Source organism: Nannospalax galili, unplaced genomic scaffold, assembly GCF_000622305.1.
Source record: "Nannospalax galili isolate Female #2095 unplaced genomic scaffold, S.galili_v1.0 scaffold948, whole genome shotgun sequence".
Classification (NCBI taxonomy): domain Eukaryota; kingdom Metazoa; phylum Chordata; class Mammalia; order Rodentia; family Spalacidae; genus Nannospalax; species Nannospalax galili.
Window position 1 is genome coordinate 655,274 of NW_008358192.1, and position 21,948 is coordinate 677,221.

Consider the following 21,948-nt stretch of genomic DNA (forward strand, 5'->3'; position numbering starts at 1 on the left):
GCTGTGTCTGGGAAAGAGAGAGTCCCTCAAGGGGCCGCCATGATCCCCCAGAGGGAGAGCAGGAGAGAGAAGGACAGAGCCTGGGAGCGAGCTCTGAGGACCTACATGAACCTTGAACTCTAACTGGCAAAGTCTGACCCTGGTCCGCTGCTCAAGTCTGGACTTGGACCTCTGACTTGGTCACCTCTGCTTCCTGGGAGGTGCCAGGCCCTGGGTCTGGGTCACTGGGCTCTGCTTTTGGAGAGAAGAGCTGGGAGTTGAGAAATAAACCAGCCTCCTCTCGTGGCGTGTTGAGTGTTTCGGTAGGAAGTAAGCTACATGCAAGTCCCACATAAGAGGCCCTCCTGCTGGTCCCAGCCCCACTGCATATATTCTGCCTGTTTTTCAAAACCCTGTGAATTGGGAATGGCTCAGCTTTGTGCAAGATTCATCTCCCATTGGGCCTCCTGGCTGGTCCACCAATTCCGCTTGTGTCACAGACACAAGTTCACTATGTGCTAAGAACACAAAAGACACCCCCAACCTCCACGGAGTTTGTAGCGGGAGGGGGAGGCCTGAAAGCCCTGTCTTGCTGCAGGTAGTGGCTAGGGTGCCCTAGGGTTATCCACTAGTGTCTGCGAACTCTGACCTCCCAGATAGAAGCTTTACATTACTGTGCTGGGGGGTGGAACCTAGGGTCCACACCTGGTAGTAAACCAGGGCTTCCTGCCCGGAGGCCGGCTGGTCTCCATTGTCCCTCCCACACTACCTGGTGCCCACCCCACCCACCTGGTGCTCGAATGGGGGGGGGGCTCCTGTTGCCTTCTGATTGATCAGAACACGAAGCCGAAGCCGTGGAGGAATGGAGGCTGGTGGGGAATGTGCACCGGAACTCCAGGCTGTCTCTCCCACACTACCTGGTGCCCACCTCACCCACCTGGTGCTCGAATGGGTGGGGGGGGGGCTCCTGTTGCCTTCTGATTGATCAGAACACGAAGCCGTGGAGGAATGGAGGCTGGTGGGGAATGTGCACCGGAACTCCAGGGCAGCCTGGCCCCTAGGGAGGCTGAGGCAAGAGGAGAGCCCAAGGCCAGCCTGGGCTACATGTGTCCAGGTTGCATATATAGTGAGAATCTGCCTTAAAAATAGAAAAAGAGGGGCCTGGAGAGATGGCTCAGCAGTTAAGAGCACTGGCTGCTCTTGCAGAGAACCCGGGTTCGATCCCGGCACCCACATGGAGGCTAACAACTGTCCATAACTCCAGTCCTAGGGGATCCGACGGCCTCTTCTGTCCTCCGTGGGCACTGCACGACATGGGTGCACGTACACACATGCAGGCAATACACGCGTACACAATAAAATAAAATATTTTTTTAAATAGAAAAGGAGGCAGTGGGCTGGAGAGCCTCCCGAAGCACCAGGCCGGTCAGTTCCAGCCCCCGGCGTCCCGCTCCACGCTCGGCGAGGGAGGGTGGGGTGCGGGCGAGGCCGCTCTACAGGGTCCGCCCCGCGAGCCGCGGGCCCCGCCCCCTCCGGCCCCTCCCCATCCCTCTCCGACCCGGTGCAGCTGCTTCCGGGCTCCGCTGCCGCTCGGTGAGGCCTCGGCCCCCGACGCTGGGCCCTGGAGCTGCCACTGTGCACAGCACCCAGACGCCGGTCCCCCGGGAGGCCGCCCTGCGCCCCGAGTCTGGCATCCCCGAGGACGTCTGCGTGCTGACCTTGTGGAGGCCCCTCGCGGGACCGTGGGACCAAGTTCAGGGATGGATGCCACCGGCCCGAGTTCGCCGGACACTTCCACCCCGCCCCCGTCTCAACCGGGACTTCCTGTTCTTTGAGCTCCTTGGGCAGCAGGTTAAGAATCCCCAAATTCAGGCCCTAGGACCCCGGGCCACCCGCCTGCCGGCCTTCCTCGATGGAGCAGCGTCTGCCCCCCTTTCCGGGGTACCCTGGGGTGTGGCCCTGGTGAGTGAAACTTGGGGTGCTGATTGCTGGGAAGGAACAGAAACGGCACTGTGGGGGTGACCCTAGCCTGTGTGTGGGAGGGGGTGGGTGGTGAATGGATTTGGATGTGCCTCCCTTCGTTAAACTGACAAGGAAGCAGGCCACTTGCCAAAGTTGGGGCTCCATGAGCTTTCATGAAACCGGGGAGCTCTTCCTGAACTCAGAGTAAGATGACATCCCTAAAGATACCTGTTCTGAACCCGAACAGATTCTGGCATCCGAGGAGACCTTGAGCGTCCTGAGCAGTGTCAGGAAGCAGTCTCAGATTTGGCGGGGGCTAGTCACACACCGCAGCCATGTTCCTGCGACGGCTTGGTGGCTGGCTACCTCGACCTTGGGGCCGCAAGAAACCGACGAAGCCTGCCCCACCTGTCCCAGAATCCAGATGGCTGGACACCTCCCCTGAGAATTCAGAGAGTGACTGGGACAGTGCCCCAGAGACAATGGGAGACTTGGGGCCTCTCAAGACCAAGGACTCGGGGACACTGAGGAGCCCTGGGGCTGCCCCTGAGCCAAGCAGAGAGGCCCAAATGGAGCACCTGGGGTTCAGAAGAATGGAGTCCTTCAAGCGGGACAAGACTGTCTCTAGCATTCAAGAGTCTAGGAGACTACAGACTGGGGGAACGCTTCCAAAAACAGGATGGGATCCTGTGGACTCAGAGGGCACCAAGAGCCCTGGAGTGTCCCTCAAAGGGGAACTGGGTACCCACGGGCCAGAAGTCCCCATTGAGAAACCTAGCAAGCGTCAGAGGCTGCTGGGCTGGCTACGTGGGGAGCCAGGGGCTCCCCCACATTACCTGAGGGACCCGGAGGAGGACCTGCAGATCTCCACCAACCTGACCCTGCACCTACTGGAGCTGCTGGCCTCTGCCCTGCTGGCGCTGTGCTCGAGGCCTCTTCGAGCAATCTTGGACGCATTGGGCCTTCGAGGACCCCTGGGCCTCTGGCTACATGGGCTGCTGTGCTTCCTGGCCGCCCTGCATGGGCTTCATGCTGTGCTGAGCCTCCTTACCACCCACCCCCTGCACTTTGCCTGCCTCTTTGGCCTCTTGCAGGCCCTGGTGCTGGCTGTCAGCCTCCGGGAACCTAGTGAAGTTGAGGAGGCCACTAATTTGGAGGGTGAGAGGCCGAGAAGGGGAGCAGAGGGGCAGAGGGAAGGTCCAGGAAAGGAGCTGTGAGTGTGGCCGAATGGGGCCGGAGGGTGAAGATAGTGTGGCCTTTAGGAGGAAAGTGGGGAAACCCAGACTGTAGCACAGGGACCTCAGGGATGGGGAAGACACTCGAGAAAGCACAGGAACCCCTTCATACAAGTGAGGGACAGTGCTGTCTGCTTAGGGTGTCTAATAGTGGACAGCGAGGCCTTGACCTTGGAGTCACCACCTGTTACATTTTTGCTTCTACATTGCTCTTCCTATGGTTTTATTTCCACCTCCAGTCTCCCCTCACCTCCACTTTTTGAAAGAAAAACAGAATTAATGATTGGAGAATGAAGATCAAAGGGTCTTTTTCTACCTTTCCGTTTCCTGGGGGTAGAACAGCCAGATGCAGGGCAGAGATCACTGCATTAAGAGGGTAACAGGGAGACCCAAAGTATCCCTTGGGTCCTAGGACCTGAACCATATAGAGGACTGAGGCTGTGAGGTGGAAAGTGTAGAAGGGGCTACAGGGAAGATCCAGTGCTCATGTACTCACGGGAGGCAGAGGGGTGGTACAGGGCAGTATTGGCCAGAGTACCAGCTCCGAAGGGCTGGCAGCTCCTGACGGGAGGGGAAGGTGGGGGTGGGGGGAAGAGGGGTGCTGGGATGGGTCACCTTCACTCAGGCTAGAGGTTTGCTCACTCAGCAATAACTGTGTCACACTAAATCCTAAATATACCACTATAATGTGAGAGGTGCTGCCCCTCAGTGTCCTTCCTGACGCCGAAGAGCTGGGGGGTAGGTGGTAGAGGGTGTAGGCGGAGTGTGGAAACGGGAAAATGACTGATGTCTGGAGACAAATACCCATGAGATGAGGATTGAAAAATCATCTTTATTATCCTTAAAGAGAGGTGAGCGTCTAGCGTCTCACCTTCACAACTCAGCTTCGCCTCGTCTGGGGCACGGATGAAGCTACAGGTCAGTGGCTGGACAGCTCACAGGCCTCTGTGATGTGAGGAAGGACAGAATAAGAGGATGGAAAGGAAGTCCAGGGAGAGAAATGCGGAGGCTGCTAGTAAGCTAGTAACAGGGTGGGGGTGCTCCTTCATCCCCAGGTGTCAGGAAGGTGCCTGGGGTCCTTTCCCTTCTGTCTGACTCTCCACCCTCTTTACCCTCTGAAGACTCAGAAAGCTATCTTTGTCCTTTCTTTTTTTTATGAGACAGGATCTCATTATGTAGCCCTGGCTGGCCTGAAACTCACTATGTAGACCAGGCTGGCCTCAAACTTGCAGGTGGTCTTCCTGCTTCTGCCACCTGAGTGCTATGTGTGCTACCTCTCCTGACTAAACACCTATTAGTAGACGAGCCCCCCCCACCCCCATTCTCACGGATCACGCTGCAGCTCTCAGCCTTTGCCTGGTAGCATCCTAGCATAAGAGAGTCAGAGCTGTCAATGTAGCATCTCTGAGAATGTCTGCCTTGGCCAGCGCCTCTGTGGCATCACATGAGATTCTTTCTAGTACCCGCAGAAGACCTGGTGACTCCCACACCTCTTCAGGAGACTTTAACCTCTCACCTTGGCTCCTGGGAGTTACTAAGAAGGCTTTGAAGCCCAAGCAGGAGGTCAGGGACTGGAATTCCTCCACACACTTCTCAGGAGGGTGTGGTGAGCGATCTGGAAGGACAGAGTGCAGCCAGGCCACGTCAAAGTTCCTGCTTCTCAGCACTGCCCTCCCAATGCCCAAAGGACCTCATGAAGACACCCAGCTTGTTTTGGGAGAATGTCAGGGGACCCCTTTTGCCTTCCTGTTTCCCTTGGGCACTTCCTGCCCTGTATCCCCACTCACTGTAGAGGAGAAAGCGTTGGTAACCCTGGCCTGTCTCTTTCAGCATGATTCCACCTGGGCACGAGCTGGAGAAGAGGTCTGTTTTCATGTCAGGGCGGCCTGTCGGGATGAAGAGCGTGAGGACAGGATGGAAAACCAAGTTGAGTCAGGCCTGGTAGTGCAGGACAAAATCTCGGCTTCTCATGAGGCCAAGGCAGAAGGATCTCACATTCAAGGCCTGCCTGAGCTACAGAGTGAGTTTGAGAGCAGTTGGGGCAACACAGTGAAACCCCATCTCAAAACTGAAAAGTCAGAAAAGGGGCTGGCGATGCAGTTCAGTGATGGAGCGCCTCACTAGCATGTATGAGGTCCTAGATCAGTCCTGGATTTTGAAGGGGAAAACAATAAGCTCAGGGAGATTGGGAGAAGTCAGGGCTGCTGGGAACCAACCTTCAGTTCTGAGATCTGTGTTCCCTTTCTCTTCAGTCAAGTGGTAGATCCATTTCCGGGGCACACAGAGCCCATTTTTCCTGCAGAGGTGGTGGTGACAGGAAAAGCAGCAGATGGACTGTCATTTCACTCACAGTACCAGCTTTGATTCCATTTATTCCTTACCCCAGCCCAGCTCTCTTTAAGTTTCAAGCTGCCAGGGGACAGTTGGGCCCATTGTATCTCCAGAAGGCACCTTGAGCTGTTGAATTCAGCGGGCCAAGAGTGGTGGATATGCCCATTACCAGCCCAGCTTTTGGTGAGTGGGTGTTCACAGTTTGGGCAGAGAGCAAACCCACTGCGGCCTCATCACTCACATGCGGACGGCCGCGCGGAGCTGGAGCCGTCTGGGGGCAGAGCCGGCAGCCATGTTGAAGACAATGTTGTCCACAGAGTCAAAAGTGGCCAACTCCTCCTTGGTGGGGGCTGCTCCTGCGATAAAGTACCACAGGCCAAGGTGCGTCTGGAGAGACAAAGGAGCAAATGGGGCGGGGGGGGGGTGTCGCAGGACGGGGGTCAGTGGGTTCACTGGTGGATCCATCCAACCTCTCCATCAGCAGAGCAAGACTTAGGGCTAGAGGTGTTGGCTGCCATCTAGTTAAGGACTTCATTTTGCTTTCCCCAAGTAACCTGGATCACCACCCTACCTTGCAGTCCTGCCGTGTCTCCACATTCATGACCACAGCACTGGTATTCTTTCTGCTTTTGTCATCAAAACACCCTCTTCCTCCTTTTCCAGCATGCTTTCTGGTCATCTTGAGCTACACACCAGAAGGCCCCCAGCTTCTACCGTGGGTTTTCCCCATTCTTAGGCCATACCTCTTTTTTATCCATTCCCAGAGCTGTTAGTGGACTCTGCTCAGGGCACTGGTCCATGGCGTTGAGAAGAAAACCATAGAGGTAGAGCAACGCTGCCCAAATTCGGTGGAACATCTCAAGCAGGAGGGAGCTGGTGGTCTCGAGGTGAGGGGACTGCCGCCTTCACTGCTCTTCGCTGGCCACTCAGTCCACTCTGCTTTTAGCCCCTTGTCTTGACCCTTGACCCTTTCACCGCTAATAAGTAACTTCAACCTTGTTTTCCAACCCACCTACGCCTGGATTACCTACAGCATTGGGGCCTTCCTCCCCCTCTTCTGAATGTAACCACCCCACAATATACCCTGGCACATCCAGGGCCTTTGCAGAATTAGGAGAGCTGAGCCCCACAGGTAGAAACCTGGAGTCTTTTAACCCATGTCTGAGTTCTGTTGTGTGCAACACTGAAGTGACTAGATTAGGGTCTTTCAGTCATTCACCTAGCAAACTTTTGGGTATCAGTTGTTTATCCGGAATTGACTAATCCCTGGGGACATATTTTTTTGGAAAAAGGAAAGACAACTGTGTAAACAGCCCATTGCAACTGGTATGTGTTAGAACAGGTGTGAACAAGTTGCTGGAACATGATGGATTTTTCTTTGAAGCTTATGTTATTATGGTAGGGGAACCTGTAGGTGCACACCTTGGAAAAGCTCACTGACACACGAGTTCATTCACTTGTTTATTAAGACTTCTGTAGTAATAGATGATAGAGGGAGAGACGATAGATGATACTGCTGGGGAGATGGCTCAGCAGTTAAGAGCACTGGCTGTTCTTAGCTGGGCGTGGTGGTGCTCGCCTTCAATCCTAGCACTTGGGAGGCAGAGGCAGGTGGATCTCTGTGAGTTCAAGGCCAGCCTGGTCTACATAGTGAGTTCCAGGACAGCTGGGGCTACAGGGAGACCCTGTCTCAAAAAGACAAAAAAAAAAAAAAAATGACTTTGAGGGTTTGGAGAGATGGCTCAGCAGTTAAGAGCACTGACTGCTCTTACAGAAGACCTGGGTTCGATTCCTAGCACACACGGTGGCTAACTCCAGTTCTGGGGGGAGTCTGGTATCTTCTGTGGACCTCCTCAGGCATTGCATGACATGGGTGCACTTATATACATGCAGGTAATACACTCATACACATAAAATTGAGATCTCTCAATACTAAAAATCTGTTTTTTTGGGTCTTTGTTTTTTTTGGCCTTTTTGAGACAGGGTCTCCCTAAGCCCCAGCTGTCTTGGAACTCACTATGCAAACCAGGCTGACCTTGAACTCACAGAAATGTTTCTCTGAGATCTCTCAATACTAAAAATCTGGTTTTTTGGGTCTTTGTTTTTTTTTGGCCTTTTTGAGACAGGGTCTCCCTAAGCCCCAGCTGTTTTGGAACTCACTATGCAAACCAGGCTGACCTTGAACTCACAGAAATGTTTCTGCCTCCCGAATGCTGGGATTAAAGGTGTGCACCACCACGCCTGGCCTCTTCAGTACTAAAAATCTGGATATAAGTTAAATATATCGTTGGTGGTAATGTTTGGGGTATGTGTGTGTATGTGTGTGAGACAGAGACAGAGAGAGACAACTATGAAATCAAACCCAGGGCCTTGGGCATGTGAGGCAGGTGTTCTACCACTGAGCTACCCCTTAAGCCTTTGAAAAGTTTATAGTAAAAAACTAAAATGTGGGGCCTCGAAGCCTTGACGACCTGTTGGATTCCCAGATCCCACATGACGGAGGGGAATCCCCAAAATTGTTTTCTCATCTCCACACGTACAACACAGCACATGCACAGAAAAAATGTTAAAAAGACTTAAAGTGAAAAACTTACATAAAATGCAGTAAGGGGTGGTAAAAAGTTCAATCTGGAATCCGGTAATCGGGTAGGCGTGGTTTGTCAATTCTATGTGACGTGTACTCAGTAGGAAGTGGATTTTTTTTGTGTGTGGGTGACAGGGTCTTACTAACTGGAACTCAGAGATATGCCTGTCTCTGCCTCCAGAGTGCTGGGATAAAAGCTAAAAAGTGGATTTTAACATGCATCTCAGATGCTGAATGGGACATTTTGCAAAAGGCATACTGGCTGGTACAAAGTAAGTGCTCAGTAAACAACGCTTGCTGAAACTCAGCAATGGCCTACGTATAATCTACGGATTCCCAAAGACCTGGAGTTGGTGGGAAAGAAGGTACAGGGGCTGTAACCCCTCCGCCCACTGCAACGCCCAGGCTGGACCTTTTAATCCCTTGGTCCTTCAATCCAGTTGGACTCTTTTATTTCTTGACCCGAGCCCCCCCCGCCCGCCCCCTTATGAGAAAGCATTGGCATGTTTAGTCGTCCTAAAACATGGCGTATCTCTTAGCCACATTCAGCCAATGCCCAACACGACGCCTGCCGTCTGCATGTCGCACACCAGGCGGCTTCACGCCCGGGGCCGGACGATGGAGAACCGCTGCCAACCCTCGGCGCAGGGATGACGTAGGAGGACCCGGGGACCTGAGGTTTTAGGTGTCCAGGGCTGTGCCTGGTTGGATTTCTCCGCCGGTCGAACCAGCGTGGCGAGACGGGACACGATCCCCTAAAGCCCACACGGGCGTTCACAGCCTCTCTCGAGGCAGCTGCGGTGGAAACCTGGTCATTTTTTTTCTTCAGGCATTTACATCAGCCACCTCAGTCGTGGAGCGCTCGGCGCTCAGGGACACAGCCGGAATAGGGGACAGGGAGGTGCTAGTGTGTGCGCATGTGTAGCGCGCTTCACGCAGGCGCACTGCGGTTCCCCGGGCGGCGGCGGCGGTGGCGGCACCTCGGGTTTGTCGGCTCCCTCCCATCTAGGCCGGCCCCGGCCCGTCTCGCCCCCCCCGAGGAACTCACTGTTTGGGGTTGTGGACTTTCTCATCGTGCCCCAGAAAAGTAAATTTGTGGGGGGGGAAGCCGGAAGTACCGTCTCGCGATTCCCCCCCATACAATCGGGGAAACGGAAGTGAACTTTCGAGCCAGGTTGGAGACCGGAAGTGACGGTAAGGTGGGGAAAGTCGGGGGCGGAGCCGCAGGGCGGTGGGCAGTGAATGTGTGTGTGTGTGTGTGTGTGTGTGTGTGTGTTTGTGTGTGTGGGTTTAAGTCTGGGTCGGGCCGCGTGTTGGTCGCGCCTCGCTGCTGGAACACCGACGGGAGGCGGAGGCGGAAGGAAGGGGCGGCCAGCGAGGCGGTCTAGCCTCTCGTGAGTGTCCGCGGGCTCGGGACTGCGGTGATGGAGGCGGGCTCGAGCAACGGGGCGCGCGTGCGCGCTGCCACTCTCCGCGCGACCCTCCTCCGTGCCCCCTCCCCCGCCCGTTGTTTCAGGGTCCCCCGATCTCGGGCTCCTGGGCTGCGGCGACCAGTGATGACACTGTCTCCCGTGGGTCTCGTGCCGGCTTCCCTGGTTTCTAGCCCAACTGGCCCTCCCTGTTGTGATTGACATTGTGGAGCCCCTCCCACCTTTCGTCCTTCAAGCTCCCTATGCCGTCGATCTTCTGCCCTTTGTGTTTCTCTTCCAGTGCCCCGGAATCAGAAAAGAGGGATGAGGGCTGGGTATGGATGTGTGTGCTTGTGTGCGGGAAGCTTGTTAGGTATTGGGGCGGAGACTTGGGACGGGGAGGCTTCCGGGTGTCTCAGGCTCTGGGCAACGGCGAACCGCCCTCCCCGCCCCTGTTCTTCCCTAGAGAGCAGTCTGCCATGGAGCCTAGCGATAGTACCAGTACCGCTATGGAGGAGCCGGACAGCTTGGAGGTACTGGTGAAGACCCTGGACTCTCAGACTCGGACTTTTATTGTGGGGGCCCAGGTGAGACTCGATTCACTGTAGCGGGGACACCCTAAGTTGGCGCTTCCTCCTCTTCCGTAGACCAGCCTGATTTTCTTGTCACTGATTCTTTTGTTCATTACTGGGTGGAACATCTGATGCTCTGTGTTGAGGGAGGAGGTTTCTGAGGATGGCTGTCGAGGGAGGTGAGTTTTGTTCTGCTTGCCTTCACCTTGGCGGAGGGGAATACAGAGAAGTCTGGCTACCTATCATGATGGGCGGACCCCACCCCAAAGGGACAGACATGGCTCGAGCCTTGGGAAGGGGAACATAACACAGAGTCCTCAGACAGTTATGCGTATTGTATTTTACATCTGTGTAAGCAAGTTGCTCACGCACCTATGTACTATGTTTATAGATCCTAGAAGCCTGAGTCCATACTGCCGGTAGGGTTTTAATACACCATTGAGTAGAATTGCTGATACTTGAGGCATAATTTGAATCTTGGGAGCTGCCTGCAATATGGACATAACTGTGTTTTCACTAATTCTTGGAGACACAAGTCATGGGCAGGTCACTTGAGAGTTTTCTAAAATATGTACTTGAAAAACCACATAGGCTTTTGTGAGTAGCTACATGTAAAACCTAATTCTGGCACTTGCCAAGAGTCATTTTTGTAGTTAGGAAAGAGACTATTATTTACTTATTTATTTTGGTCTTTTTGAGACAGGCTTATTGCCTGCCTCTGCCTTAGGAGTGCTGGGATTAAAGGCACCAGGGTGGGTGGCAGCTCAGATCATCCTGGAACTCCTGATCCTCCTGGCACCACACCTGGCTTTTTTTTTTTTTTTTTTCTTTTCTTTCTTGATTTTTTTGAGACAGTTGCCCCTTAGTCTTAGCTGACCTGAAACTCACTATGTAGACCAGGGTGGTCTCAATCTCACAAAGATTCACCTGCTTCCTAAGTGCTGCATGCTGGGAATTAAAGATGGGTGCCACCACACATGGCAAAGTTGTTGTTTTTTTTTTTTCTTTTTTGGTCTTTTTGAGACAGGGTCTTCCTATAGCCCCAGCATTCTGGAACTCACTATGTAGACCAGGGTGGCCTTGAACTCACAGAGGTCCACCTGCCTCTGCCTCCCAAGTGCTGGGATTAAAGGTGTGCGCCACCACGCCGGGCTTTTTTTAGAATATTTTATTTATTTATTTATTTTTTATGTGCATGAGTGTATTGCCTGAATGTAGGTAAGTGCACCCATGTTGTGCAATGCCCTCGAAGACAGAAGAGGCTGTTGGATCCCCTGGAACTGGAGTTACGGACAGTTGTTAGCTGCCATGTGGATGCTGGGATTTGAACTCGGGCCTTCTGCAAGAACAGCCAGTGTTCTTAACTGCTGAGCCATTTCTCCAGCCCCAGTTTTTTGGGTTTTTTTGAGATAGGGTCTCGCTTCCGGTCTTAGAACTAGGATGGTCTTGGACAGGTGATCTTACTTTCCTTTGGGGAGGCACAGTGCTGGGGATTGAACTTAGAACCTTGCACAGAAGTAGTCTAGCAGTGAACCAGGCCTGTTGAGCTCTCGTCCTTTGCAGTCTTCTTTGCTCACCCCAGCTCTCCAGCCTGTGCCTTTTGCCATTGTTCTGTCTTTGAGATTTCAGGGGATGAACTGGTATCTTTTTGTGTATGGGAAGGCGTCACCTGGATCCCCTGAGAGCCAGGCAATGAGGAGAAGAAACCCAGTTGGCTTGCTTGTTTCTCATCCATGTTACTTTTTCCCTTGGGTCTATACACTGAACTTTATTCTATGTTTGATGTTGTCTTAGTTCATGGGCTTTGCACCCTGTTGACATTAAGTGTCCCTGCTGTTCTGACCCCTCACCACCTGAAGCCAGTTGTCCCTTTTCTGTTACTCTTTCTTCTGTTTCCTGATTCCTGTGCTGATGCTTCCTCCTTTCAGATGAATGTGAAGGAGTTTAAGGAACATATTGCTGCTTCTGTCAGCATCCCTTCTGAGAAACAACGGCTCATCTACCAGGGGCGAGTTCTGCAAGATGATAAGAAGCTCCAGGAATACAGTAAGGAGTAGGGAGCTGCTTTAGGCTGAGGCTGGCAGCCAGAGGCCATGGGCTTACCTACTCATACATTGTTTTGGTGTATCTCTGTTCTCTGCAGATGTTGGGGGAAAGGTTATCCACCTGGTAGAGCGGGCGCCCCCTCAGACTCAGCTTCCTTCTGGAGCGTCTTCTGGGACAGGGTCTGCCTCAGCTACCCATGGTGGGGCACCCCTGCCTGGTACTCGGGGGCCTGGGGCTTCTGTTCATGACCGGAATGCCAACAGCTATGTCATGGTTGGAACCTTCAATCTTCCTGTAAGCCTGTGTTTCAAATGTGGGAGGGTTTTGTTGTGAAGGGCAGTTGTGGTTATGGCTAGAATAGGGAGCTCAGAAGATAAAAGTGTTTGAGTGTTTGGATTGGGTGTGGAGGACCCTCTGGTCTGATACTGGCCTCAGTTTTTGAGGACAAGAGTGTAGGGGATCCAGCAAATGAATTGGCAGGGTGGAGGCCTTAGTCTGTGGCTTCTCCCAGAGCAACTTCCCTTACCCTTTCCCCAGAGTGACGGCTCTGCTGTGGATGTCCACATCAACATGGAACAGGCCCCAATTCAGGTATTGAGGGGCCTGGGAGGGTCAGGGAAGGGGATCTGGGAGAAGGAGGCCATGAGGTGGGGAAAGACCTGGCTGAGGAGATGCCTGGGACCTGGTTTCATATGTGGTGGGGCTCATGACTTCATCTCAAACCTGCCCTGATCATTCCTCTTACATTGTAGAGTGAGCCCCGGGTACGGTTGGTGATGGCTCAGCACATGATCAGAGATATACAGACCTTACTGTCCCGGATGGAGGTGAGTGGCCAAGTTTGGCTGGCTAGGGTTTCCCGTGGTCCAGGCAGTAAGAGCATGCCTGGCCACATTCCCTGGACTCTGCAGGAATCTGCCCTCCTGGTCAGGTTTTCTTCTGTGCATTCTTTTAGGCAGAGAAAGTATCTTTGTGAGGTTATCTTAATACTGTTTTTATTTCAAGACAGTTTCTCACATGCACTCCTAGAGCTTGCTGTGTAGAACAAGCTGGCCTTGAACTCACAGAGCTCTGCCTCCTTAGTGCTGGAGTAAAAGCTGTGCACCATACCAGGTTCTTTCTTAAAACCAGCGTTTGTGGTGTGGCCTTGCTGCTCTTGCCAGTCCTCTTGATGCCTGGTGACTGGAAAGTTAGTTTCAGAATTGTGAGATAACACCGTAGTATCTATTTGGTTAAAGAGGATCCCACTTTTTTCTTCCAAATTATCTAACCCAGGCTCTTTACTCTAGCCCAGGCCGACCTCTGGAATTCACTCTGTATCCCAGGATGCCCTTGAATTTGCAGTGATCCTTCTACTTCAGCCTCCCACGTGGTGTGATTACAGACATGTGGCACCATGCCTGGTGACAGTCCACACTTAATTTTAATTTTTTATTTATTTTATTTTTTTGTCTTTTTGAGACACAGTCTCCCTGTAGCCCCAGCTGTCCTGGAACTCACTATGTAGACTAGGCTGGCCTTGGACTCACAGAGATCTGCCTCCTGAGTGCTGGGATTAAAGGTGTGCACCACCACGCCTGGCTTTTTTTTCTTTTTTTTCTTTTTTTAAATTTTATGTGTACAAGTGTATCGCCTGCATGTATATGAGTGCACCCATGTCGTGCAATACCACTGAGGTCAGACGAGGGCATCGGATTCCCCTGGAACTAGAGTTAAGGATGGTTCACAGCCGCCATGTGGGTGCTGGGATTCGAACCGGGGTCCTCTGCAAGAGCAGTCAGTGCTCTTAACCACTGAGCCATCTCTCCAGACCCTATATTTATTTTTATTTATTTATTTTTGGTCTTTTTGAGACAAGGTCTCCCTGTAGCCCCAGCTGTCCTGGAACTCACTATGTAGACCAGGCTGGCCTTGAACTCACAGAGATCCACCTCTGCCTCCCAAGTGCTGGGATTAAAGGCATACGCCACCTCGCCCAGCATTTTTATTTTATTGAGGCAGGGTCTCATTGGGCAGCCCTGGCTGGCCTGGAACTCAACATGTAGCTCAGGCTGACACAGCCTCCTGAGTGCTGGGATTAACATTTTTAGTTTCTTAATGTTCAGGGGGTGGGTGTCCTCACCTGTGGTTTGTGTTACATCTGGGACCTGTGGCCTTTTGCACTCCTCCTGGACGTTAGGAAACATGTTACTAATTCATTTGCAGACACAGGTAGTTACTGTGCTTGCAGTTTCTGCCAGTCACATGCTGATAGGGACACATGACCTCGCTTTCAGGGAGCCTAAGTGGAGCACTGTCTCCACTCTGACTCCCTGTGGCCTGTGTAATCCTTGGCAGCAATAGTCTGATTCTGCCTTTGGTGTTCTGACTCTTCCCCCACCTTCAGTGTCGAGGGGGGACCCAAGCCCAGGCCAGTCAGCAACCCCTGCAGACGCCGACAGTGGCCTCAGAGACAGTAGCCTTGCGCTTACAAACATCAGAGCCAGTCGAAAGCGAAGCACCTCCTCGGGAGCCCATGGAGTCAGAAGAAATGGAGGCGCGCCCCCCAGCGCAGAGCCCAGAGCTCACCCCTGCCGGCCCAGCCCCAGCAGCAGGCCCTGCACCTGCCCCAGAGACAAATGCACCCAAGTGAGAGAAGGAGGGAACCGTTGGGGGCTTGGGTGGTCCTGAGTGTATGAGAGGACCAGGACAGCCGGAGGGTGGAGGGGCTTTGAGGGGGTATAGCACTGGGGCAGGAGGGGCTCTCAGGAAAAGGAGTTCAAGCCTGGCAGCTGAACAGGAGGACTGCTTGCTCTCTGGGGCAAGGTGGTCTGGATGGTGCCGCTGAGCCTGGTCAAAACCAGCTCCCCTGAGCTCCTGCCGACCCCATCTCTGTTTTCAGAGCTACTTTCTTGGCACTGTGCTAGAAGTTTTTGGTGGGGAAGATGGAGCAGTTTGTTTTCTTCTCTCCATCCTTCCTTGGATGAGAGTGAAGAAGACCACGTCTGCTAGTTCTAGGAGGGCATGGGATCCCGGATCCCTGGGGACTCGTGGGTGAGCCTCTGGGGACCGCGCGCTCATTGCCCTCACATTATCCGCAGCCACCCTTCCCCTGCAGAGCACGTCGAGGTGCTCCAGGAACTGCAGCGCCTTCAGCGCCGTCTCCAGCCCTTTCTGCAGCGGTACTGTGAGGTCCTGGGCGCCGCTGCCACCACGGATTACAACAACAACGTGAGCCTTTTGACAGCCTCCCCTCCTAGTACTCCAAACAGCAGGCTGAGGTGCAGATGACCCTCCACTACTGTCCGGTTACCTCAGAAAGCCTTCTAGATCGTGACTGATCTTTCTTCCTTGACAGGGAAGGTGACAGTCTTTGGTAGTCTTTGCTGTGCCCACTGTCCTTGTTCGTATTGTGCCTTTAGTTGTTTAGATGTTTGCAGAGCCAGAGTGGTTAGTAGGTGGTCACTTAGCCCTTGCTGTGTGTAATAGGAAATTCCTTGTATATGTTAAATAGAACTTACTTGAAAGTCTTCTTGGAAAGCTGTATTTGGTGCAGGAAAGCTTCTAGAGGCAGAGAACGTGGCATAGTCTCCATCAGTGAGATGGGTTCCAGCCTGATTGACACTTCCTGCCTTTTTGGTTTTGCCCTGGGCATAGCATGAAGGCCGTGAGGAGGACCAGAGGTTGATCAACTTGGTTGGAGAGAGTCTGCGGCTGCTGGGCAACACTTTTGTGGCACTGTCTGATCTGCGATGCAATCTGGCCTGTGCACCCCCACGGCACCTGCACGTGGTCCGGCCCATGTCTCACTACACAACTCCGATGGTGCTCCAGCAGGCCGCCATTCCCATCCAGGTAGGTTAGGGGAACCTGGCTAGAGGGAGAATGGAGGAGAGGGGCATGGTAGAGTGACCCAGAGTGGCTGTTATGCTTGATGGTTAGAGATGAAGAGGGCTTTGGAAACCCATGCCAGTATGGGTCTGCAGGTCTTCAGAGGTGGATTACAGGGTGCTCTGGGTTAGATTCTTGTATCTCTCTCACTTTTGTCCATCCATCTTACCTCTTCCAGATCAATGTGGGGACCACTGTAACCATGACAGGCAATGGGACTCGGCCCCCGCCGGCTCCCAATACGGAGGCACCTTCCCCAGGTTCTGGCCAGGCCTCGTCCCTGCCCCCATCTTCTACCACTGTTGACTCCTCAACTGAAGGAGCTCCCCCACCAGGACCAGCTCCCCCACCAGCCACTAGCCACCCGAGAGTCATCCGGATTTCCCACCAGAGTGTGGAACCCGTGGTCATGATGCACATGAACATTCAAGGTGAGCTAGGTCAGTTGCTGGCAGAAAAGAGCAGTGGGAGCTAGGTGGGACGGGGGAGGCCAGCACTGGAGGTTGGCATGTGTAGGGAAAGAGGGAGCTGCTTTGTCCTTGAGTGTATGTGAGGGGAGCGCCACCTCCGTGTCTAGATGGCGGGAGGGGCAGGCCTTTGGACTAGGGAGATGGCCAGAAGAATGTCTGATCTCGGGAGGGTGCAGCAAGCCTTGCCTGCCGATCTTAGTCTGTCTCTGTTATCCGTTGGTTCTCTTCCCTGCCCAGATTCGGGAACCCAGCCCAGTGCAGCCCCGAGTGCCCCCACTGGCTCCCTTGGACCTCCTGGTCATGGACAGACCCTGGGTAAGAGTGAGGACGTCGGGGCAGGTTGGGCTCTGGGTAGGACAGGGCTGAACGGGTGGGTTGAAGGGGTCCAGGTTCAAGGTTACATCAGACCCACCCCCCAGGCTCCACCCTCATCCAGCTGCCCTCCCTGCCCCCTGAGTTCATGCACGCCGTCGCCCACCAGATCACCCATCAGGCCATGGTGGCAGCTGTTGCCTCCGCGGCCGCAGGTAATAACCTGGAAGGGGAGGTCTGGGAGGTGGGGCCTAGTTCATGGTGCTGGGTATTATTGGCTGGCGGGCAAGGACTGGGCCCTCAGCTCTGTGGTCTCTCTCTTCTGCCACCCATAGGACAACAAGTGCCAGGCTTCCCTACAGCTCCAACTCGGGTGGTGATTGCCCGACCCACCCCTCCACAGGCTCGACCCTCTCATCCTGGAGGCCCCCAAGTCTCTGGGGCTTTGGTGAGCAAGGGTGGAGAAGTACCAGTGGGGAACGACCTTAGGAAGGTTATAGGGTGGAGAGGACTGAACCTGCTTTCTCCCAGCAGGGTGCTGGGCTGGGTACAAATGCTTCATTGGCCCAGATGGTGAGCGGCCTTGTGGGTCAACTTCTTATGCAGCCCGTCCTTGTGGGTGAGTCCTATTTTTCCAGCTCAGACTTGAGAGACTGGGCATGGTGGTGCACACCTGTAATCCCAGTCCTTGGACTAAGGCGGATCTCTTAAGTTCAAGGCCCACCTTAGTATACATACTAGTTTCCAGGCTAGTCTGGGCTACTGAGTGAGACCCCTAAGGGGGGTGCAGAGGGAGTAAAGATCTCCATGACACTCCTGGTGTTTCCTTCCTTGGCAGAATGTCTGGGTTCTTGTTTTCCCACTGGAAAGACCGGCCTGGGGCAGCTGTGCTGTCTGCTGTCTGGACTTTCTCAGATATTACCTTTTTTTCTTTTTGGTTCCTGACAGCTCCAGGAACCGCAGGAATGGCTCCATCTCCAGCCCCTGCCACTGCTTCGGCTAGCGCTGCCACAACCAACACAGCCACCACCGCCGGCCCTGCCCCCGGGGGATCTGCTCAGCCTCCACCTCCTCAGCCCTCTGCAGCCGACCTTCAGTTCTCTCAGCTCCTGGGAAACCTGCTGGGGCCTGCAGGGCCAGGGGCTGGCGGGCCTGGCATGGCTTCTCCCACCATCACTGTGGCGATGCCTGCCGTGCCTGCTTTTCTCCAGGGCATGACCGATTTCTTGCAGGTGAGTGGCCAGCTTGCCCTTTTACCTCCTGTTCTGCCGCCCAGCCAGAGCAGAGCTGCATTGTACCGACCTCTAGCTGCCAAGCTGCAGCCCCTGGTGCTGTGGGAGGAGGAGGGGCCTGGAGATGCATCCATCTTGCACCCCCTTGAGCAGAGCGAAACGAGGGAGTGCCACTGCTGTCTGGTCTGGCCCCTTAGAAGACTTGACCCCTTAGTTGTGTGGTCCGACTCCCCTGTCGACCGACCGTCCCTCCGGGGTATTCTGGCTGACGAGGTCAAGGCCAGACTCTTGCTCGCTCCCCTCCTTCCCAGGCCTGTTCTGTGCCCCCTTGATGCCGTTTATGTTCTTAACTCTGTGACGTCTCTTCTGTTCTCCATTCCTTCTCTGCTAGGCATCACAGACGGCCCCTCCACCGCCTCCACCGCCCCCACCTCCACCCCCTGCCCCAGAGCAGCAGACCACCCCCTCACCAGGGTCCCCTTCTGGTGGTACGGGGAGTCCTGGAGGCCTAGGTCCCGAGAGCCTGCCACCAGAGTTCTTCACCTCAGTGGTGCAGGGCGTGCTGAGCTCCCTCCTGGGCTCCCTGGGGGCTCGGGCTGGCAGCAGCGAGAGCATCGCTGCCTTCATCCAGCGCCTCAGCGGGTCCAGCAACATCTTCGAGCCCGGGGCTGACGGAGCCCTTGGTAAGCAAGATTAAGGGGTCCCTTGGCCTCGCTAAAGAGCAGCCGGGGGACAGTAATTGGCCTTCTTCATTAGCAAGATGGATGATGGGTGATGCTGGTGGACCTGGGGGGTGGCTAGGAGGTAAAGGTAATTGCTAACCTCTACCCATCTCCCTAGGATTCTTTGGGGCCCTGCTCTCTCTGCTGTGCCAGAACTTTTCCATGGTGGATGTGGTGATGCTGCTTCATGGGCATTTCCAGCCACTGCAGCGACTCCAGCCCCAGTTACGGTCCTTCTTCCACCAGCACTACCTTGGGGGCCAGGAGCCTACACCTGGTAACATCCGGGTAAATGAAGGCCCAGGGCCCCTGAGCTCCTTCCCACCTTCACGCCTTATTCCTGACTCTGCTTGTCAGTAGAAGCTCTAACTCCTTCAGCCCAAGTCCTGGACTTTAAGCGGGTAGAGGAGGAAGTCTCTTGGGGAGAGAGGCTTGGGACTCACCCTGACTTGCGTGTTCCCCTGTAGATGGCAACCCACACATTGATCACCGGGCTAGAAGAGTACGTGCGGGAGAGTTTTGTGAGTGCCTTTTGTGCTTTCTTCCAGACTAGGTCTGGGCAGGGCCGCTGGTATTCCCTCCTTCCTCCTCCACTCGTAGTCCCTCAGGGTCCTGATTTGGAGCTCTTTGTGTCTCAGTCTCTGGTGCAGGTTCAGCCAGGCGTGGACATCATCCGGACAAACTTAGAATTCCTCCAAGAGCAGTTTAATAGTATTGCTGCTCACGTGCTGCACTGCACAGGTCAGTCAGGGGCCTGCCGGGGAGAGGGGTGTGCCGAGTGTGTCCGGCTACTGGAGCCATGGTCCTTCTTTTACTTTGTCTACAGACAGTGGATTTGGAGCCCGGTTGCTTGAGTTGTGTAACCAGGGCCTCTTTGAATGCTTGGCCCTAAACCTGCACTGCTTGGGGGGACAGCAAATGGAGCTTGCTGCTGTCATCAACGGCCGAATTGTAAGCCCCACTTAACCCCTAGTCTTCAGCCTCTTTTTTCTTTTTCTTCTCCACACTGTCCACCTGATGCCCAGATGGGATAGGTTGCAGAAGCTGGTTGAAGGTAGTGTGTCTAAGTCTACTTTCTAACCCTCAGCGTCGTATGTCTCGTGGGGTGAATCCATCCTTGGTCAGCTGGCTGACAACCATGATGGGACTGAGGCTTCAGGTGGTTTTGGAGCACATGCCTGTGGGCCCTGATGCCATTCTCAGATATGTTCGCAGGGTTGGTGATCCTCCCCAGGTAAGGGACCTGATGGGCTCTGGGGTCAGGGAATTTGCAGAAACTGGAAAGGTCTGAGATGATCACCTCCCAGCCTTTTGTTTTCTTTATCCAATCTTAACAGCCGCTTCCTGAAGAGCCAATGGAAGTTCAAGGAGCAGAAAGAACTTCCCCTGAGCCTCAGGTACCAGGGCGAGATTGAGAGGCCCAGTTACGTTGGACCAGGGGTCTGGCTGGAAGAACAAGGGTTTGGAGGCTAAAATTTTGAAGTCTGGATCTTCCTGCTATCTGACCTTCAGCGGGAGAATGCTTCCCCAGCCCCTGGAACAACAGCAGAAGAGGCCATGTCCCGAGGTCCACCCCCTGCTCCTGAGGGGGGCTCGAGAGATGAACAGGATGGAACTTCAGCCGATACAGAACCGTGGGCAGCTACAGTCCCCCCAGTAAGTGGCAGGAGGCAAGCCCGTAAGTTAAGGTAGGTGCAAGTTGTAGGAATTACTTTCTGATTCTTTTCTTCCCAGGAATGGGTCCCTATCATCCAGCAGGACATTCAGAGCCAGCGGAAGGTGAAGCCTCAGCCGCCCTTGAGTGATGCCTACCTCAGTGGTATGCCTGCCAAGAGACGCAAGGTTGGTCTGTCTCTTCTCTGAGGGTCTTTGTCCAGTTCCCTTGCCGTGCTTAGAATCAAGCTGGAGCCGAGACACTTGCTGATTTAGTCTCTCCTCTGATGGGGTCTGTCTGGGAGTCAGACTTGATCGTGATTGGTGCTTCAGCGTGTGAACTTTATTGTTTGCTACCAGTCCTCAGTCCCTCAGCTGTCTAGTCTCCCAAGTACCTAGGGTCCGTTTTGTAAGGTGGCAGTTGTCTTGAAGAGTAGCTAGCTCCGAATCTCAGTGGCTTGACCGTATTTGTGCACATCAACCATCATTTCAAACCAACTGTTAGGCATTTTGGCTTGTCAAAACCACATGTGGATGGTTCACCTCTGTGGCAGCATAGACTAGTTAGGATGCTATAGGGTGAACTTGAACTGGGTGGTGGCACTGGCTCTGACACTGATGCCCTTTTCCCCTCTCAACCCATCTCCCAGACGATGCAGGGTGAGGGCCCCCAGCTGCTCCTCTCAGAGGCTGTGAGCCGGGCAGCTAAGGCAGCCGGAGCTCGGCCCCTGACAAGCCCAGAGAGCCTGAGCCGAGACCTGGAGGCACCAGAGGTCCAGGAGAGCTACAGGCAGCAGGTGCCCCGCCTCACAGCAGAGCAGGGATGGTCTATGGGAGGGGTTGGGCCAGGACCCCTCCCTCTCCCTGGATCCATTTAGAGAGGAATGCCTTTCGGCATTTGGGAAGGCTCCCACCTGGACTGGGGCTTGACAGCCTGGCTGGTGGGGAAGCTCTAGCTCACGAGGGGACGGCCTCTTGCTGGTCTTACCATTGCTCCAACCTGTCTGTCCTCAGCATTTGGGAAGGCTCCCACCTGGATTGGGGCTTGACAGCCTGGCTGGTGGGGAAGCTCTAGCTCAAGAGGGGACGGCCTCTTGCTGGTCTTACCATTGCTCCAACCTGTCTGTCCTCGCTCTCCCTAGCTCCGGTCTGACATACAGAGACGACTGCAGGAAGACCCCAACTACAGCCCCCAGCGCTTCCCTAATACCCACCGGGCATTTGCTGAGGACCCCTAGCTCTCTTCACCAGGGGACCATTCCCTTCCCTCACAGTATTTAAGAAATAAAAGTCGGATTTTGCTGGCTCTGTGGTCTCCCTTCAGATTTCTGTTGTACTCCCTGGGTGTCAAGCTGTACACGGACATGGTCGTGCTCTGCTCAAGGAGTACGTGCACGTGTGTTAGTGGTCCCAGCTGTTTGCTTTGCAAAAATGTGGCATGCAAATACACTGAATTTGAGCACATCTACGTGTTATACATGGAGTGGTGCCCATCAGACTCATCCATTTGCCTGCTAGACTGTACCCAATTCAAAGCATTCGCTGATGTTCGGACAAAGACAAAGACAGTT

General features: G+C 54.2%; 3 protein-coding genes across 18 annotated transcripts; 2 read left to right on the top strand and 1 right to left on the bottom strand.

Moving 5' to 3' along the window:
- Positions 1–1,799: 1,799 nt before the first annotated feature.
- On the top strand, positions 1,800–3,432 carry CUNH6orf47 (chromosome unknown C6orf47 homolog). Its single transcript, XM_008821529.3, has 2 exons — positions 1,800–1,941; positions 2,189–3,432. Exon 2 carries the CDS (start codon positions 2,277–2,279, stop codon positions 3,156–3,158), a length of 882 nt encoding a protein of 293 aa, XP_008819751.1. The 5' UTR covers positions 1,800–1,941; positions 2,189–2,276; the 3' UTR covers positions 3,159–3,432.
- A 547-nt stretch (positions 3,433–3,979) lies between these two features.
- Positions 3,980–6,463, bottom strand: Apom (apolipoprotein M). Its single transcript, XM_008821530.3, has 6 exons — positions 6,251–6,463; positions 5,749–5,894; positions 5,393–5,472; positions 4,964–5,062; positions 4,693–4,791; positions 3,980–4,121 (listed from the first exon to the last, which is right to left on the bottom strand). The coding sequence occupies exons 1-6, from the start codon at positions 6,362–6,364 to the stop codon at positions 4,096–4,098; spliced, it is 564 nt and encodes a 187-aa protein (XP_008819752.1). The 5' UTR covers positions 6,365–6,463; the 3' UTR covers positions 3,980–4,095.
- Positions 6,464–9,023: 2,560 nt separating this feature from the next.
- On the top strand, positions 9,024–21,684 carry Bag6 (BCL2 associated athanogene 6). 16 transcript variants are annotated; one of them, XM_008821535.3, is made up of 27 exons: positions 9,325–9,485; positions 9,802–9,835; positions 9,967–10,087; positions 12,001–12,118; positions 12,216–12,412; positions 12,656–12,709; positions 12,871–12,945; positions 14,505–14,746; positions 15,199–15,328; positions 15,755–15,952; positions 16,167–16,428; positions 16,696–16,773; positions 16,878–16,985; positions 17,106–17,218; positions 17,302–17,389; positions 17,719–18,002; positions 18,394–18,685; positions 18,843–19,012; positions 19,192–19,245; positions 19,363–19,465; positions 19,551–19,675; positions 19,812–19,958; positions 20,062–20,121; positions 20,237–20,380; positions 20,459–20,566; positions 21,028–21,174; positions 21,520–21,683. In XM_008821535.3, the coding sequence occupies exons 2-27, from the start codon at positions 9,825–9,827 to the stop codon at positions 21,613–21,615; spliced, it is 3,525 nt and encodes a 1,174-aa protein (XP_008819757.1). In that variant the 5' UTR covers positions 9,325–9,485; positions 9,802–9,824; the 3' UTR covers positions 21,616–21,683. The 16 variants fall into 16 exon arrangements, with proteins under 16 accessions (XP_008819758.1, XP_008819759.1, XP_008819757.1 ...); XM_008821536.2 differs by lacking the exons at positions 9,325–9,485; positions 9,802–9,835 and adding an exon at positions 9,024–9,285; XM_008821531.3 differs by lacking the exon at positions 9,802–9,835.
- The last annotated feature ends 264 nt before the right edge of the window (positions 21,685–21,948 follow it).